The sequence below is a fragment of the Macaca mulatta genome, chromosome 9 (genome assembly GCF_049350105.2).
Source record: "Macaca mulatta isolate MMU2019108-1 chromosome 9, T2T-MMU8v2.0, whole genome shotgun sequence".
Classification (NCBI taxonomy): domain Eukaryota; kingdom Metazoa; phylum Chordata; class Mammalia; order Primates; family Cercopithecidae; genus Macaca; species Macaca mulatta.
This window is the reverse complement of record NC_133414.1, coordinates 70,142,907-70,158,824: the sequence shown is the minus strand read 5'-3', so window position 1 is coordinate 70,158,824 and position 15,918 is coordinate 70,142,907. Positions and strand designations below refer to the sequence as shown.

Below are 15,918 nucleotides of genomic sequence, written 5' to 3'. Positions count from 1 at the left end.
GAAAGTATATCACACCCAGGCACAGTGGCTCATGCCTGTAATTCCAGCACCTTGGGAGGCTGAGGCAGGCAGATCACCTGAGGTCAGGAGTTTGAGACCAGCTTGACCAATATGGTGAAACCCTGTCTCTACTAAAAATACAAAAATTAGCCAGGCATGGTAACGAGTGCCTGTAATCCCAGCTACCTGGGGAGCTGAGGTAGCAGAATTGCTTGACCAGGAGGTGGAGGTGGCAATGAGCTGAGATCACACCACTGCACTCTAGCCTGGGCAACAGGGCAAGACACCGTCTTAAGAAAAAAAAAAAAAAAAAGGAAAGTGCATCAGATTGTGCATGCCTCTCTCTCAGTGAAAAAGGGGGAAGCATTTAACTCCTGTTCCTGTCTCCATTGGTTGAGGGCTGTCCTGTGGGGACAGGCAGGAATCCACCAGGGATGCGTGGATCTGGTGACGGCCAGCATGTGTGGACTGTTTGCCAGATCTGTGGCTGGAATCTGGAGCCAAGTGAGACCACATGAGGCTGGACAAGGGGTCTCAGCCTGGTTCCCAGGTATGGGACTTGATGGCCACCTAGCCGGCCAGGATGGGAAATGCAGCAGGGACCAGGGCAGTGAGGGAGGCTGCTGCGGGTTCCCCACCCCACAGAGGAGGCAAACCTGAGACAGGGCAGCCCTTTACCCTGGAAGTCCCTCCTTCAGGGACAGACCCAGAGGCTCCACAGAGCAACCCAGCCACAAGGGAGGCCTGCGTGTCCCCATGTGATGGGCTTTCATTGCACTGGGCCCCAAGGAGGTCACGGCCTTGGAGTGCAAGAATTCCTCCCGGCTCCTGAGTCCCAGGACTACCTGCCTCTTCTGTCCCCTCACCTGGGCCATCTGTCCCCCTCCACCTCCTGCAGGCTCACCCCTTTGTTCCCTGCTTTCTCTTTCTCTGCTTCTCTCTGCCTGCCTCTTTGTCCTTCCTTTCTCTTTCTGTGACCCTGTCCTCAACAACTCTTTCCCTTCCTCTATTGTGCTGTTTCTCTGTGATTCTCTCCAGCCCCCTCTCCCTGTCTCCGTCCTCTCCATCTCTCTTGCTTCCTGTCTCCATTCCTCTCTTCTCTTTTTTTCTCTGCCTTTCCCTCGGTGTGTGGATGACTGGCCAGCTCTCTGGACATCTCCCTCCCTCCAGCTCCCTTGGTTCTCACTGTGGGTCCTTCTGTCTTTGTCTCTTCCATTCCTCTTCTCCCCCTGGGCCCAAATCAACTTCTCTCCATGACTCCATCCTCCCATCTCCATTCCTCTCTCTCTCCCTTCACCCCCCACCTCCTCTCTCCCTTCTCTCTCTCTCACTGTTTCAACCCCTCTTTCTATCCTCCTTGTCTTTCTCCTTCTCTCTGCTCTTCCCCTCCCTCTCTCATCCCTTCTCTCGTCTTCTCTCTGCCTGGCCCGCCTCTGACTGACCTCACCCCTGCATTCTCTACTCCTCTCCAGTCCTGCTCAGTGAGCCTCTCACCACCAACCTCTGCCTATCACACAATTTAAAAATTACAGGAAGATGGTGGGGGGCACAGGACTTATGGAGAAATGTCTACACCCAACTTAACTTCCCTTAGAGCCGCCTGGAGTTGGTGCCCCCTGGGGGCAGCTGGCTCAGTGGGGAATGGGCTCTGACAAACCCTGAGTCTCGGCGAGGCTCCTCACAGGCTCCACAGCTGCCACTGGGCCCCCTTCTATTCCCTGTCAGGAGAAGTTGGCCACCTCATGGGGATGGATTCCTGTCCATCTGCTCACAAGGCACCACAGGCAGTCACTAGGAACACAGTGACTATTTCTAGAATGAATGAGCACAACCTCCACCCATGGCTGGATACAGGATATTCCCCCATCCCAGAAGGCCCCCTCGGGCCCTTCCCAGTCAACACTAACCCAAAGGGTAACCCTGCTTCTGTGGCCAGCAAGGCAGTATCTGCCTGAGTTTGAACAGTGTATGAGGAGTCACACCTGGTATACCTTGGGGTGTGAACAGGTCCTCCAGGAAGCGGACACCCAGAAAGATAGGACTGCAAATGTTTATTAAGGGAAACACTATGGAAATGAGAGAGAGAGGAGGGAGCACGGGGCATGCGGCATCAAATATGGTGGAGACTTTTCCAAGGTATCATGGCCCAGGAGACTCTTCAAATTTCAAAATTGTCCTGTAAGGTAAAAAGATTTCGGTTTATTTCCAGGTGACCTTCTTTTGCCCAATGTACATTTTGTCTTCTCTGAAATATCTGTGCGCCTGCTGAATACATCTGTGTGTGGCCGCATCTGTGTCTGTATGTCATGGAGAATAATTATCCACAGATCGCAGATGTAAATCTCAGAGTTTAACTGTGTATGCATTTTTAGAATGTCTTCATCTCATAAGGATCTGAATTCTAATCTTGGAGACAGGGGCTTTCCCTTATCTTTTGAAAGAGAAACTGGAAATCCCAGAACCTGAGCTGTTCCACCCTAAGGTTTATTAAATGAACTACAATGAACATCTTTTGCTGATCTTCTGACTGGGAATATTTTCATTTAACCAGCGGGAGGGGTGAGGCTCTACCACCTACCAGCTGTTTTGCAAGATGCTTTCCTTATGAGCTTGGTCTCCCTGCCCTCACCATGACCTCACAATCACATCATTCCCAGCTCATTTCTGAGAAAGCTGGGGCTCTGAGCCCTACTGAGAGTTGGTGTCTGGGCTTAGGCAGCAAAGACACAGGGAAGGGGAAACACTTTGCAGGCCAAGGTTGGGAGATGCAAAGCTGAGAGTCATGGGTGGGAAGGAGAGGGTGCTGGAGATCAGAGGAGGCCAGAGCAGCTCAGGATTGGCCTTGAGTTTCTGGCCAGAGTCGGCCTCATTCTGAAGGCCAAGGCCGCAGCTGCACTGAACCAGACCCATCCTCATTGCTAGTCTCCTTGGGCCATAAAAACTCAGGGACACAGGTTCCCCTGACAGAACCAAGCTAAATTTTTCAGACCTCTAGGCATTCATTCACCCTGATCCAGAGCCTTCACACACCCAGGGAAAGAATCAGCTTTCCGCCGATAATGGACTAAAGGCTGTAGGGCGACAAGGAAGTGCTGTGGGGCTAATTCCCTGTACACACTGTGCTATCTGAGCTCCCACGGTGGCTCTGTGTGGCCCTCACGCAGCCTCCACGCTCCTGCTCACACTGCTTGCCTGGCTAGGAGCAGCCTTCCAGCTCCATCTGAGTTCAACAGACCCCCGTGTGACACCTCCCTGCTTCATCTTTCTCTTCCACAGCCTCCTGTTTACTCCCAGGAGATTCTGTCTCCTCCTGCACCCTGCGTCCCTTCACCTGTGCTTCCACTGGGTGGTCAGAAGCTCTGTGCCCTTCAGTGTGGGTCTCTCTGCTGCAGGACACAGGATGCCCTGCCACTCAGGGACGGGTCTCATCCCTCACAGAGCTGGCCATATGGCCCAGGTTCCATACACGCCTGTAAAACTGGTATTTCTAGCTTCTATAAACAATCTCTGGCTGGGCACAGTGGCTCATACTTGTAATCTCGGCACTTTGGGAGGCCAAAGTGGGCAGATGGCATGGCTCCAGGAGCTTGAGACCAGCCTGAGCAACGTGGTGAAACATGGTCTCTACAAAAAGTAAAACAAAAAAACATTAGCCAAGCATGGTGTTGCACACAGGTAGTCCCAGCTACTCTGGAGGCTAAGGTGGAAGGATCACCTGAGCCCTGGAGGTGGAGGTTGCAGTGAGCCAGGAGTATACCCCTGCACTCCAGCCTGGGTGACAGAGTGAGACTCTGTCTCCCCGAGAAATAAAAAAAACAAAAACAAAAACAAAAACAAAAACTCTTTCCTCATCTACAGAAGATACCTGCTGCCAAGGTCATAATGAGGAAATAATGCAACTGACTTGTAGTCTCAGAAACTTGAGCAAAGTGACCACATCCTCAGCCAGTGCTACCCTCGTATTGCAAAGCCCTGCAGTACAATCTGTGACATTTCTAGTCATTCAAGAAAGGAAAGATGAATCCATTTTGCAACTCAGTTCATACTGTTCAGATAAACATACCAAATGGTACATGTGGAGGTGGTGGTCAAGGTCTTACAGGCCACAATGGGTAGAGGAGCTGGTTGAGGTCCTGGAGGAGTCAGTTCAGACAGCAGAGGCCAGCCAAGAGGAGAAGGTGGCAGATGTACTAGAGGAGACCCTGGTGGAGGAGGTGGCTGAAGTCCCAGGGGCCACGAGTGGAGATCATCGAAGTAGCCGAGGAGATTCATGTGAAGGTGGTTGTTGAGGGACCAGATGTCACCCAGGTAGAAGGCGTGGCTGAGGATCCAGAGGTTACTAAGTGAAGATGTAGGCGGAGATCCCAGAGGTCTCACAGAACAAAAAGGTGAATGATGTTCCAGAGGAAAGGCAGCTATAAAAGATGGATGAGGTCCTGGAGGACAGAAACATGCAGAAGATGGATAAGGTCCACGAGGACCAAGAGCTGCAGGAGGTGGATGAGGTCCTGGAGGACAGACAATTTGCAGGTGAATTAGGTCCCAGAAGACCTATGGCTGCAGGAGGTGGATGAGGTCCCAGAGGACCAACAGCTGCAGGATGTGGATGAGATCCTGGAGGACCTACGGCTGCAGGAGGTGGATGAGGTCCCAGGGGACCTGCAGGTGCAGAAGGTGGATAAGGTCCCAGAGGACCACCAGCTGCAGGAGGTGGATGAGGTCCCAGAAGACCTACAGCCACAGGAGGTGAATGAGATCCCAGAGGAGCAACAGCTGCAGGAGGTGGACGAGGTCCAAGAGGACCACCAGCTGCAGGAGGTGGATGAGGTCCCAGAAGACCTACAGCCACAGGAGGTGGATGAGGTCCCAGAGGACCAACAGCTGCAGGAGGTGGATGAGGTCCCAGAGGACTGACAGCTGCAGGTAGATGAGGTCTGGGAGGACTGACAGCTGCAGGAGGTGGATAAGGTCCTGGAGGACTGACAGCTGCAGGTGGATGATGTCCAGGAGGACTGACAGGTACAGGTGGATGATGTCCAGGAGGACTGACAGCTGCAGGAGGTGAATGAGGTCCCGGAGGACTGACAACCGCAGGTGGATGATGTCTGGGAGGACTGACAGCTGCAGGAGGCGGATGATGTCTGGGAGGACTGACAGCTGCAGGAGGCGGATGATATCCGGGAGGACGGACAGCTGCAGGAGGTGGATGAGGTTCCAAAGGACTGACAGCTGCAGGTAGATGATGTCCAGGAGGACTGACAGCTGCAGGAGGTGGATGAGGTCCTGGAGGACTGACAGCTACAGGTGGATGATGTCCCGGAGGACTGACAGCTGCAGGTGGATGAGGTCCTGGAGGACTGACAGCTGCAGGAGGTGGATGAGGTCCCAGAGGACTGACAGCTGCAGGTAGATGAGGTCTGGGAGGACTGACAGCTGCAGGAGGTGGATGAGGTCCTGGAGGACTGACAGCTGCAGGTGGATGATGTCCAGGAGGACTGACAGGTGCAGGTGGGTGATGTCCGGGAGGACTGACAGCTGCAGGAGGCGGATGATGTCCGGGAGGACGGACAGCTGCAGGAGGTGGATGAGGTTCCAAAGGACTGACAGCTGCAGGTAGATGATGTCCAGGAGGACTGACAGCTGCAGGAGGTGGATGAGGTCCCGGAGGACTGACAGCTGCAGGTGGATGAGGTCCCAGAGGACTGACAGCTGCAGGAGGTGGATGAGGTCCTAGAGGACTGACAGCTGCAGGAGGTGGATGAGGTCCCGGAGGACTGACAGCTGCAGGTGGATGAGGTCCTGGAGCACTGACAGCTGCAGGTGGATGAGGTCCTGGAGGACTGACAGCTGCAGGAGCTGGAAGAGGCCCCGAAGAACAATTGAGTGGAGGAGGTGGTTGAGTTTTCAGGGGACTGTCTAGTGTAGGAGGTGGTTGAGTTCCCAGAGGACACTCCAGTGGAGGAGTTTGTTGAGGTCCCAGAAAACCTCCAGATGGAGGGAGTGGTTGACTTCCCAGATGACACCCAGGTGGAGGAGGCGGCTGGCAGCCCATCAGTGATCCTGAAGGGCCAGCCATGAGATCAGGCAAGTAGGGCCATTCTGAGAAAGGATGAGGCTTCCCTGCAGCCTCATTTACCTGCAAGTCAGGAGGAGAAAATGTTTTGAAATATATGAATATGATGGACAAAAACACCAAAACCAACACAAGTTGCAGGTGATAGTCCCTTGTACCTTTCCCTCCTCCAGGTTTCAAAATGGCAGCATCAATGCCCGCCCCCCCCCCCCAAAAAAAAAACTCCTTCAACTGAGTCCTGCTGACAGCAGGGGAGTGAAGAAAAGTCATGGGGACAAACTGTTATCCCTACATGTCACTCTGTCTGCAAATGTAGGCAGGCTGGGGGCCTGTCCCTGGGAAGACAAAGTCATAACCCAGTAACAAAGAAGCATGTTTCTGACACAGGGGTGTCTATGTCTACCCTCATTCCTCCCTCACCACCATCACCAGAGCATGTTCCTTGCATCAGATAAACAGACAGAAAGGGAAGTATGAAAAGCCCATTGTCCACACATGAGTCGCGGCTACTCTTAAGAGAATGGCCTCCAGGCTTTTCATGTGCTGTCTCTGAGTCTCAGAAATCTGCAAGGTCAGTGTGACCACCCTGCTGCAAATCTAAGAAAATAGAGGCTCCCAGAGGAAGGAGAAATTTCACCCAGCATCACACAGCTGGCAAGAAGCAGAGTGGAAGTCCATTCCAGCTCTGCCTGCAAGACCCTCTCGTCCCCCTTCTGCTTCCCTTCTTGACAAAGGGTCTTCCGCACTTTGGAGGTGCCATCCATGGGCACAAAGAGCTCTGGGGAGATGGGGATTCCTGAAGAGCTGCAGGGGAACTGGGAGAGGGTTTTCTGATAGAATAATCCTACATACAGATGCCAGTTTGGCACGGCTATCATATTTCTTTAACTTCTAGGTAATACCAAATTTTAAGTGCACTATGACATAAAGGATAATTTTGTCTATGGAAAAATGAGGTGGGAATTCTCAACAACAGAAGCAGTTTAAAAATGTGTTTGATTTCAAGTGTGTGAGTCCCATGATGTGTGATCAGAGGATTCAGCAGCTGTCGGAGACACAGAAGCCACATGAGAACCAGCTCGGCTGAGCATCAATTAAGGTCTTCATTGGGAATTGTGCCTGTAGGCAATGAGTGATGTTCACTCTCCACCACCTCACAGCCGGGGCACATTTTCTATTAAAATATGGAACCTCTGACACTTAGAATATTAGATCAAGGGCAACACTGGGTGAGGGTGGGGCCGTTTTTGCCCAACACAGTTAAGAACAGACGGGACTGTGATGAACTATGGAATTGACTTTGCCAAAGAACATTCAAAATTGCACAAAGCACATATTAATGCTGGATCGATGAGTTTTCACTTCTGGGATTACGGCGGATATTCTGAAGGTTAATTACCTACCTTATAGCAGAAAAGAAAATCACAGCAACAAAAAGAAACCCTGCATATTTTGGGAAGGGGACTCCACACCATCGTGAGTAAAAGGGATCGGCAGGGTCTACTGGGCCATAAGACCGACCCCAGTGGAGCTCGACGGCATCCTGTCGTTATTTCTGGAAACAGAACAGTGACAGCCCTGCAGCTCTCCGCCCTTAAGCCTTTATGGCTCCTGGAGGTGCCACCAAAGATGACCAACTGGAAATAGAGAAGCCTGAAAGCTCATGGGGAAGATTTTGCTTTCAAAAAATCCACAGAGCAGAGGACAGGCCAGGAGAGGGCGCTGTAGGAAAAGACAAAAGTGTCCTGAACTAGAGGGAAAAAGACCCCAGCATTTACCTTTGTCTTTGTGTTTTCAGGTGGGACAGAGCGGCTGTTCCTCATGGAACCGAATGAGGTCCTGAATCTGCTAAGGGCCAGAGAAAGGAACGGGACTTAATCGGGCTTCCATGCTCTGTGCCGAATGAGAAACCCTCCACACCCTCTGCTGCCACCTCACTCTCTTTGCCGCCCTCTGGGCCTCATCCTTGAGGAAGACACCACAGAGCCCTCATCCAGGGGTTTTCTTAATTCTCCACTGACTGTGGCCAGGCCGGGCTCTAAGCAGCTGGAAGTGAGCGCTACATCAAAAGTTCACTGCGCATGTCAGAGGAAGTCACTCATCATGTGAGCACAGACTCAAAATTAAAATAGGAACAGCCGTGGATGGGAAGAGTATCAATGAACCCTGGACAGAAACAGCACTCTCTCCTTTTCTTCAAGCCATAAGGGTGTTCAAAATTAATCTAACCTCCGTATCTGACCAGGTATTATCAATATTTATGAACAGAAATGGACATAAAGAGACTAACAGTCATGAGGAAAGGTAAAAGCTATAGAAATTAACTGGAAAGTTTTAGGATTACACTTCAAATGCTAGAGAAGTAAGATGACATAGAAATTTAATTTACTAATGAAGTTTTATAGTTCACAATAAACTATTTAAACAAACAAAAAGAATGAAGGAAGCTCCAAAAAGTGTAAATAAGTGTAAATAAATGCTTCTTTAAGAAAAGAAGAAATATTGATCCATGAAGACATAGCCAGAAAATTTCTGCTCCCATCAACACTTATAACTCCCATTCTAAAATGTTATTGGTGTTACTTTTCTCAAATAAAAAAAAAAATAAGGCCGTCCCACTGACTCAAGGTTGGAAGAGGACCTGGTCCATTTGCCTTCTAGGCTCATCCCCTCAATTAAAAGTAACCAAGACGTCAGGGTGGAACGATGTCCACAGTCAGTGGAGGGGCCTGAGCTCCACCATCCACAGGGGACCAGCCATGAGTCATTCAGCTGTGGCACCTGAGAAAAACAGGGTCCTGCCACCCAGCGGGATTACTGTTCTCTTTAGTAAGTGCTTGGAACTGTTTCCAGGAAACATAACAATTACCCAGCCCAAGCCCTCACCCCCGAAAGGAGAAGCAGGGTGTGTGGATTGTGCAGCAGAAGTTAAGCGGCTGCCTTCACAGTGAGCTCCTCCCTCTCCAGCAAGGGTTCTCTAGCCCCAGCCGTCCCTGGGCTGCCTCCTGACTCATGTGTCTCTCTGGCACTCCCTGCTTTTCCATCATTTCCTGTCTTGAAGACGGAGAAAGAGGTGACTTGTAGAAGAATGAAAACACCATTTTCTTTACTAGACAGTCAAAGCTTCATCTTAAAACAAAAACATCCTTAAAATTTGTCCATCACAGTTACCTACCTGTGCTGCTTGCAGGCAGCCTTCCTCTCTGCCGTCTCCCTCTGCAAGGCTTGGGCACAGAGCTGTGGGGAGAAAAATACATGCATGTCCTGACTTGGCCCAAAAGCAAGGAGGGGAAGAAAAAAACAAAACTTACCCAGTTGTTGAGGACCTTTCTTGCAGCAGAAGGGGTGATCTGGAAAAGCCAACACCTGAGAAAGTGTGTGTTGAGAGAGTCTAGGGGCTGTGGCATCATCTTCGTGAGCGCTTAAGGATCCTGCAACTGCGGGGAGGAAGGCTCCTTACCTCGCATCTGTAGGAGTTCTCTACCCACCGCCGCAGCTCTTGTCTGTCTTGAATCGTTTTCCTATGGTTTAGAATCACTTTCATCAGACAAAGCATCATCTTCAGTATGATTTTAAATAATCTGCCATGTTCCTGATGTCCTCACAACTGACCCCTTACACAATCTATCTGTACCTAGAAAATGTATTTCACATGGTTATAAAAGTACAGTGTGATCAAAACTGTTGCTGTAATGCTTCCTCCTCTTTTACTTAATGCCTGCTGGGTTGTGAGTTGACAATTTCCTTACCCATTTTCAGTATGTCCCTAATTCATCCTTCATTGGGCATCTTTTGTCATGAAGCTCCATTCTCCTGGAATTAATATCCTTGCCATATTTCACAGGGCAGACACAGCTGAACTTATAAACAGGCACAGTCCTTTTGAAGGATGCGTTGATCCTACAACAACACGCTTTCCTAAGGATGATGACAACTCACACCACCCCTAGAACGGCTGGTATGAACCGAGTTTCCACACAGTCTGGCCGGCATTGCAGTCAGGAGATATTTAGCTACTTCACATGTTTTGATCACTGATAAATCTTAAGGTACTTTGTGTTCTCTTGTGTGAATTCTCTCTCTCTGGATCTCTTCTGACCATTTGTTTCCATTTCTGTGTTAACTGGGTCTAAACATTGTACAAAGATTTAAAACAAAACACCCCAGCGGGGCTTTCCCAAGAGGCTGGTGTGGGTTTCTGAACTCACTCGCAGATGGGTATTTTTTCTAGAGCTAATTTCCTGGTTTCTTCCACCTCTGACAGCCGCCTCTCCCTTTCTGCTCACTCACGTTCTTTCATTCTCAGTTTCCTTAGTTGAGAAGGGAGAGAGATGCACGCACATGATCCGCTGGCCTGTGTGGGATTCCTTCTTCCCTTCCGGCATCTGAAGGCCGTGATTTAAAGGTCCCCTGACAACCTTCCCATAAATGAACCAAGTGATTGTCACAACTGGAGGGAGAATTAACATCTTCCATGGAGGGACAAAGAAAAAGCACACTCTGGCCTGCTGGTAAGTCACCTGTTGTTTCCAGCTCATCTTCATCGCTCTGTATTCCTACTCTTTAGTAAATATGAACTATTAAAAGCTTCTATGAGATGCGCTATGTGTGCTTCTAGGGTCAGTCTTGTGCCTGGCGTAGCGAAAGCTCATTTTAGTTCAGTGTGGAAAACCAGACCTCACCAACTCATCACAACTGGACGGAGCAGGGGATCGCTCCTCGTCTGACTCCTCCCATAGGGAGACCTGATTCTCCATCAGAAGCTGATGCCAGAACCCAGACAATCAGCCTCAGAGAGATCCTTCCAGGACATGCTGTCATTAGCCCTGCGGTTCACTGCTGCACATGTCCATGATTCAGGACTGGAACTCTTCTCATGGACTTTAAAGATCCTGGTTGAGAGAAAAGGCCAATCTGAGTGCTGGGTGCATCTACTGAATTGGAAATGATCGAATGGCTCTTTAGTCAGGGTGTCCTGAAAATAGGTGACAACTGCAAACCATCCTCTGGTGTCGAGTGACTTTAACAAGGTTTGGTTCACAGAGAGTGAGGGCAGAAAAAGGAAATGGCTGAAAAGGTAGATTTGCTGTGTTGCCCTCACACTACTTGATTCATGGTCTGATTCTAAAAATCTCACTTGATACTTGATTTCATATAAAGGAGTGTAAAATGCCAAGAACTCTAGGAAATGGGGGCAAAAACATTTCAAAGAGAAAGTTCATGCACCTGTTTCTGAGCACCCAGGGCACCCTTCAGCACATGCTATCTGGAGAGGCCTGAAGCAAGGATGTGTTGTAAGGTGCAGAGGATGCAATGGGAGCAGGATCCCGTCCCCACCCTAAAGGGGCTCACAGTTTAATGCAAATGAGAAGCCAGTGAGGACATCACTACTCCTGCTGTGCACTTGGGAACTGGAAACACAATACCTGAGTCTGGAGGGAAGCTAAGGAAGCATTCTATTCCAGAGTAGACATGAGTGCATGTGAAGCTTCTGATCTCCCATGAGAACAACGGGGACGTGGAGCAGAATCTAAAACCCATGACTGAAAGCATCAAATTGCTAACATGGCAGTAAAGAGACATGAGGCCAAGATGGAGAAGAAGGAAACCTAGGACGAAGGTCAACCTCACATTTGGGGCTCATTTCCCTGAGTTTCATCACTGAATTCCAGAAGGGACTAACTGAGATGCAAAGAAGCAGAGCAGCTTTTGCACCATGTGGAGGATTGGATGGAAAACAAGCAGACTGAGGCTCTGTCAGTGAAGGGGATCCCTACTGAAGTCCACTGGTTTTGGATGGGACCCAGAAGAGTCTCAAACCAGGAATAGAGGTGGACAGGAAATACCCTGACCTTTGCAGGGACTGAACCTGCACTGATAACCTCAATTGCTGCCGGTATAGAGGCTGTGTCGGTGTGCTAGGACCCCTGGCCACTCCCAGAAATAGACGGCCATCTTTTCTGCAGCAAGATAACATGCTAGTAGGCCTCAATTCATTGCTAAATATTTTTTAACCAGTGACTGACATTCAGCAAAAAAGACTAGTCATGTGGCAGGAAAAATGCAATGTCATATGACCAAAAGCCAAAAGGCTGTGAAAATGAATCCAGAGGTGACGCAAGCATTGAATTTAACAATGCCAGTACCTGGACCTCCTCCTCCCCCTAAAACATTATAATCAAGATTGTAGGAAGGGAAAGGAAATATGCAGATTAATCAAGCAGGAAGGACAAACTCAATTTTGCACCCAATGAATTTGCCACCAATATTGTGGAAAATATTCTCAAGGCCATTGCAGTTGTCTACTTTGGTTGGCACATGGTTCATACAACAGTATTTGTGTCGGTGAACATCTTACTCTTCCTCGGCCTTTCTTTGCCCAGAGATTTCACAATGACTGTTGACCTTCTTCATCATCTTTTGGATATCAGCTACCACTTTAGCTTCCGTAGATCTCCATGACATAGAGAAACCTTTTAGGCCCATTTTAATTCCTGGAAATGATAAAATCCTTTTATTGTGTGCATACAAGTGGACCTGAGCTCTTGGTTAGTGTGTAGAGAGGAGAAGGGGAGAAACCTGAGGGCCAGAAGCTGTTCTTTCCCTTAACAGGGCAAACTCATTTCCACACTATGGGGACTCTGACAGATAGCATACCTTCCTGGCTGCGGCTGTTGGACCTCCAGGCTTTCCCCTGTCAATCCGTGGATCTGTTATTTATATTTCATGACTTTAAGACAGACTTGAGAAAAGACATCCAGGAAACAATAATTGAACACGGATGTGTGAATATACTTCACACAACTGAACTGTACATTTCAACAAGGTTAAGATGACAATTATCATGTAATACATATTTTACCACAGGTTAAATCACAGTTTGAAAAGATCAGTTCTCTTAGTTCTAGAATTTGTAACTTTTCACCCCCTGCTCCTTCCTGATCTTCTGCGGAGCATCTTTTTTCTGTCCCTGCTCTGCTCAGAGTCCACTTTCCCGTCCCTGACACCAGCTTCACTGAGGCTGGTTGGAACCCAACGCAAAACATTCTCAGTAATGCCTCAATTCCCACAAAGAATTCCATATAGACGGCGTATGAGTTGAATCTTCTAAGACATGAAATATTTGTTCTCTTCTTGGCTAATATGCAATGCAAATCCTGTTGCAGATGTGCATCATATACCTCTGAAATTCCTGATGTATTCAATGAAATAACATCTTTAAAGTTCTTTATAGAATGTTTTTTCTGATTTCTTCATATAGGATAGAAAAAAAAGAACATGTACTAGGAGTTCGATAGAAGCAAAGAGTGATCTACAAAGATGAAAGAGCAGCGACCGCGTGTGCCCCACAGCTACTGCTAGATTTTATGGGGAAAGCAGCTGGTCCAGTTTGGAGCTAGGAGAAATGTCAAACACATGAAGAAATGAGAAGCAAAGAAACACCGTGAGGCATGAACGTTTCATGGCACCCACGATGTCCCTGCTTGTGAGATAATGAGACAGAGGAGTAGATAACCAGGAGAAAGATGAGAAGGTGCAAAGTGGTTCAAGTCAAACAGCTCAACTGAACTTTTCTTAATGGAATATTTAAAAAGTGGGACATTATAAAACTTCCCCCAGTTCATATCAAAAATTCTCTCTTCAGGACTAAGTTGGGTAGAGACTGTTCAATGTGCCTAGTTATCTTCATAACTCATATATTTTCTGTTTTCTACATATCTTGAAGGGCAGTGCCAAATGATGTGTAATTATCTGGATTGTAAAAATAAAACATACTTCCTCTTGCCTTGAGGATAAAAAAGCATTGTGGTATTAGCACTTTTTTCTTGGATCATTGTTCAGAAGATGCTTAAGCTCCTAGACACCCACGCTTTTACTGTCATGAACAGCAAGAGAAAACGTAGAGCTCGATTTACTCAATGGACAAAAATGCTCAAAAGCCAAATTATGGCACAATTTAGCAGCCACATTCTTACCCAGTACAGACTTTTGACATACTGATCCCTCTCCAGTGGCAACCGGGAACATGGACTTTGAATGATGCCATTCGAAATGACCACTCATTACCCTGCCCAGACACACTTTTCATTGATTCTTCAGAGGGCAGTTCCAAGAGATTCTCTGGGGCTTTCTCTGCATCATGAGAGGCAGTGCAGTTCTGCCCTTCACCTTCCTGCAGTTTGTCGCCTCTTCCTCATGATCTCAGAGGAACTTTGTCTCAGGCCAACTGTTTGTTCCTTGGGCTCTTTCATTTCCCCTAAAAATCATTTGCAGCCCTGCCTACATCTCCATCTCCCTTTTCTCCAAGAAGAGGGTGCTCTTTAAGCATCAATCATCTGGCCCTTCTTGCCGTCTCATTTTTTGGCTGGCTCCATGTTTATGCCTGTTAATGAGGTTCCATGTTTTCCTTCTCCTGTTAAGCTGTCAGTTGTTAGTACTCTGCTGCAGTGAACTGTTAGAGAGGAGAGTGGAAGCTTTCCTTTCACCCACACAGTAGAACTATAAAGCAGAAAAGTTTAGAAAGAATTTCCTATTTAAGTTCTGAAACTTTATACTCCAGCTTTTGATAAAGAGCAGAGGGGTTAAAAAAAGTATTTTTGACCAAAAGCTCTGTTTGACATTCTATTAAACAAGCACAAACCTATTTAATTTTTTAATTAAATAGGTTTAATTAAAATTTTTTTAAATCTGCCATAATTTAAATGGCAGATTTTTCATAATTCTTATGCTGATAAATCATTTTCCTGATTTTTTGGATAAAACCCAATATTCGTAATGAAGTCCAGAACCACAAATTGTTTTAAATAATTTCTTATTTATGATTACAAGCCCACCTCTAGGGGAAGTTAGTGTACTCACACCAAGGCTAGTTTTCCAGAAGAAAATGGCAAGTGTAGAAATTCCCAGGGACACAACAATAATAATAAGCATCCAAGGAATTCCAAAAAAGTCAGGCCCAGGAAGAAAATGCCCAGGCAGAAAATTGATGGCATGGAATAATAATAGTTGACATCATGAGAAGGCTCAATGACATTTATAATATTTCAGTTACAAAGAATCATCCTTAGAAACCCTCAACCTCCTCCAAGAGTTAACCACACCCCTCAGATACCCCCAGGCAATTCCACTGCTTCAGGAAAGATTGGAAGTTTCCAGTCTCATATTCCTTGCATGGCTGGTAGGTATTTAGGCATGCAAATGTGGAGTGCCTTTTTTCTTGGTCTGAAGCAGGGATGTCCAATCTTTTGGCTTCCCTGGGCTATATTAAAAGAAGGAGGATTGTCTTGTGCCACACATAAAATACATTTAGCAATTGCTGATGAGCTAAAAACAAAAATCACAAAAAAAATCTCAGAATGTTTTAAGAAAGCTTACTAATTTGTGTTGGGCTGCACTGAAAGCTCATGAATGGATTGAATGCACTCTGTCACCCATGGGTTGGACAAGCTAGGTATAAAGTACCTTTTCTTTAAAGTCATTTACTTATTTTTAAAACTGAAATATAACGTTGAATGTATTTATCATGTATCACATGATAAAAGAATCTCTCTGGATCCCACTTCTCTTTTGAATTACATGAATTTTTGCAATTTAAAGAACATAAGTAAAAAAAAAAAATACAATTAAGAGATGACTTCATTCAGAAATAAGTTGCAAATTTTAGTGCTTAAAAATAACCAAGGTGGAGGGTGGGTACGGTGGCTCATGCCTGTAATCTAAGCACTTGGGGAGGCTGAGGTGGGTGGATCACCTGAGATCAACAGTTTGTGACCAGCCTGGCCAACATGGAGAAAACCCATCTCTATTAAAACATTCAAAAATTATCTGGGTATGGTGGCAGGTGC

At 47.4% G+C, this 15,918-nt stretch overlaps 1 protein-coding gene and 1 pseudogene across 4 annotated transcripts in view; both read right to left on the bottom strand.

The window, feature by feature from the left end:
- Positions 1-2,036: 2,036 nt before the first annotated feature.
- LOC144331122 (uncharacterized) lies at positions 2,037-14,569 on the bottom strand. 3 transcript variants are annotated; one of them, XM_077946455.1, is made up of 6 exons: positions 9,823-14,569; positions 9,385-9,594; positions 9,249-9,310; positions 7,852-7,921; positions 4,064-6,136; positions 2,037-2,176 (listed from the first exon to the last, which is right to left on the bottom strand). In XM_077946455.1, the coding sequence occupies exons 2-5, from the start codon at positions 9,481-9,483 to the stop codon at positions 4,340-4,342; spliced, it is 2,028 nt and encodes a 675-aa protein (XP_077802581.1). In that variant the 5' UTR covers positions 9,484-9,594; positions 9,823-14,569; the 3' UTR covers positions 2,037-2,176; positions 4,064-4,339. The 3 variants fall into 3 exon arrangements, with proteins under 3 accessions (XP_077802581.1, XP_077802580.1, XP_077802582.1); XM_077946454.1 differs by having other exon boundaries at positions 9,385-14,569; XM_077946456.1 differs by having other exon boundaries at positions 7,852-7,918; positions 9,385-14,569.
- LOC144331438 (nuclear pore complex-interacting protein family member B6-like) overlaps positions 10,410-15,918 on the bottom strand; it is a 24,064-nt pseudogene continuing 18,555 nt past the window's right edge. Inside the window, exons 6-7 of the transcript XR_013398514.1 lie at positions 12,731-12,867; positions 10,410-12,617 (exon numbers count right to left, since the gene is read on the bottom strand). The product of XR_013398514.1 is annotated as a nuclear pore complex-interacting protein family member B6-like (transcript). The remainder of the gene's footprint in view (positions 12,618-12,730; positions 12,868-15,918) is intronic.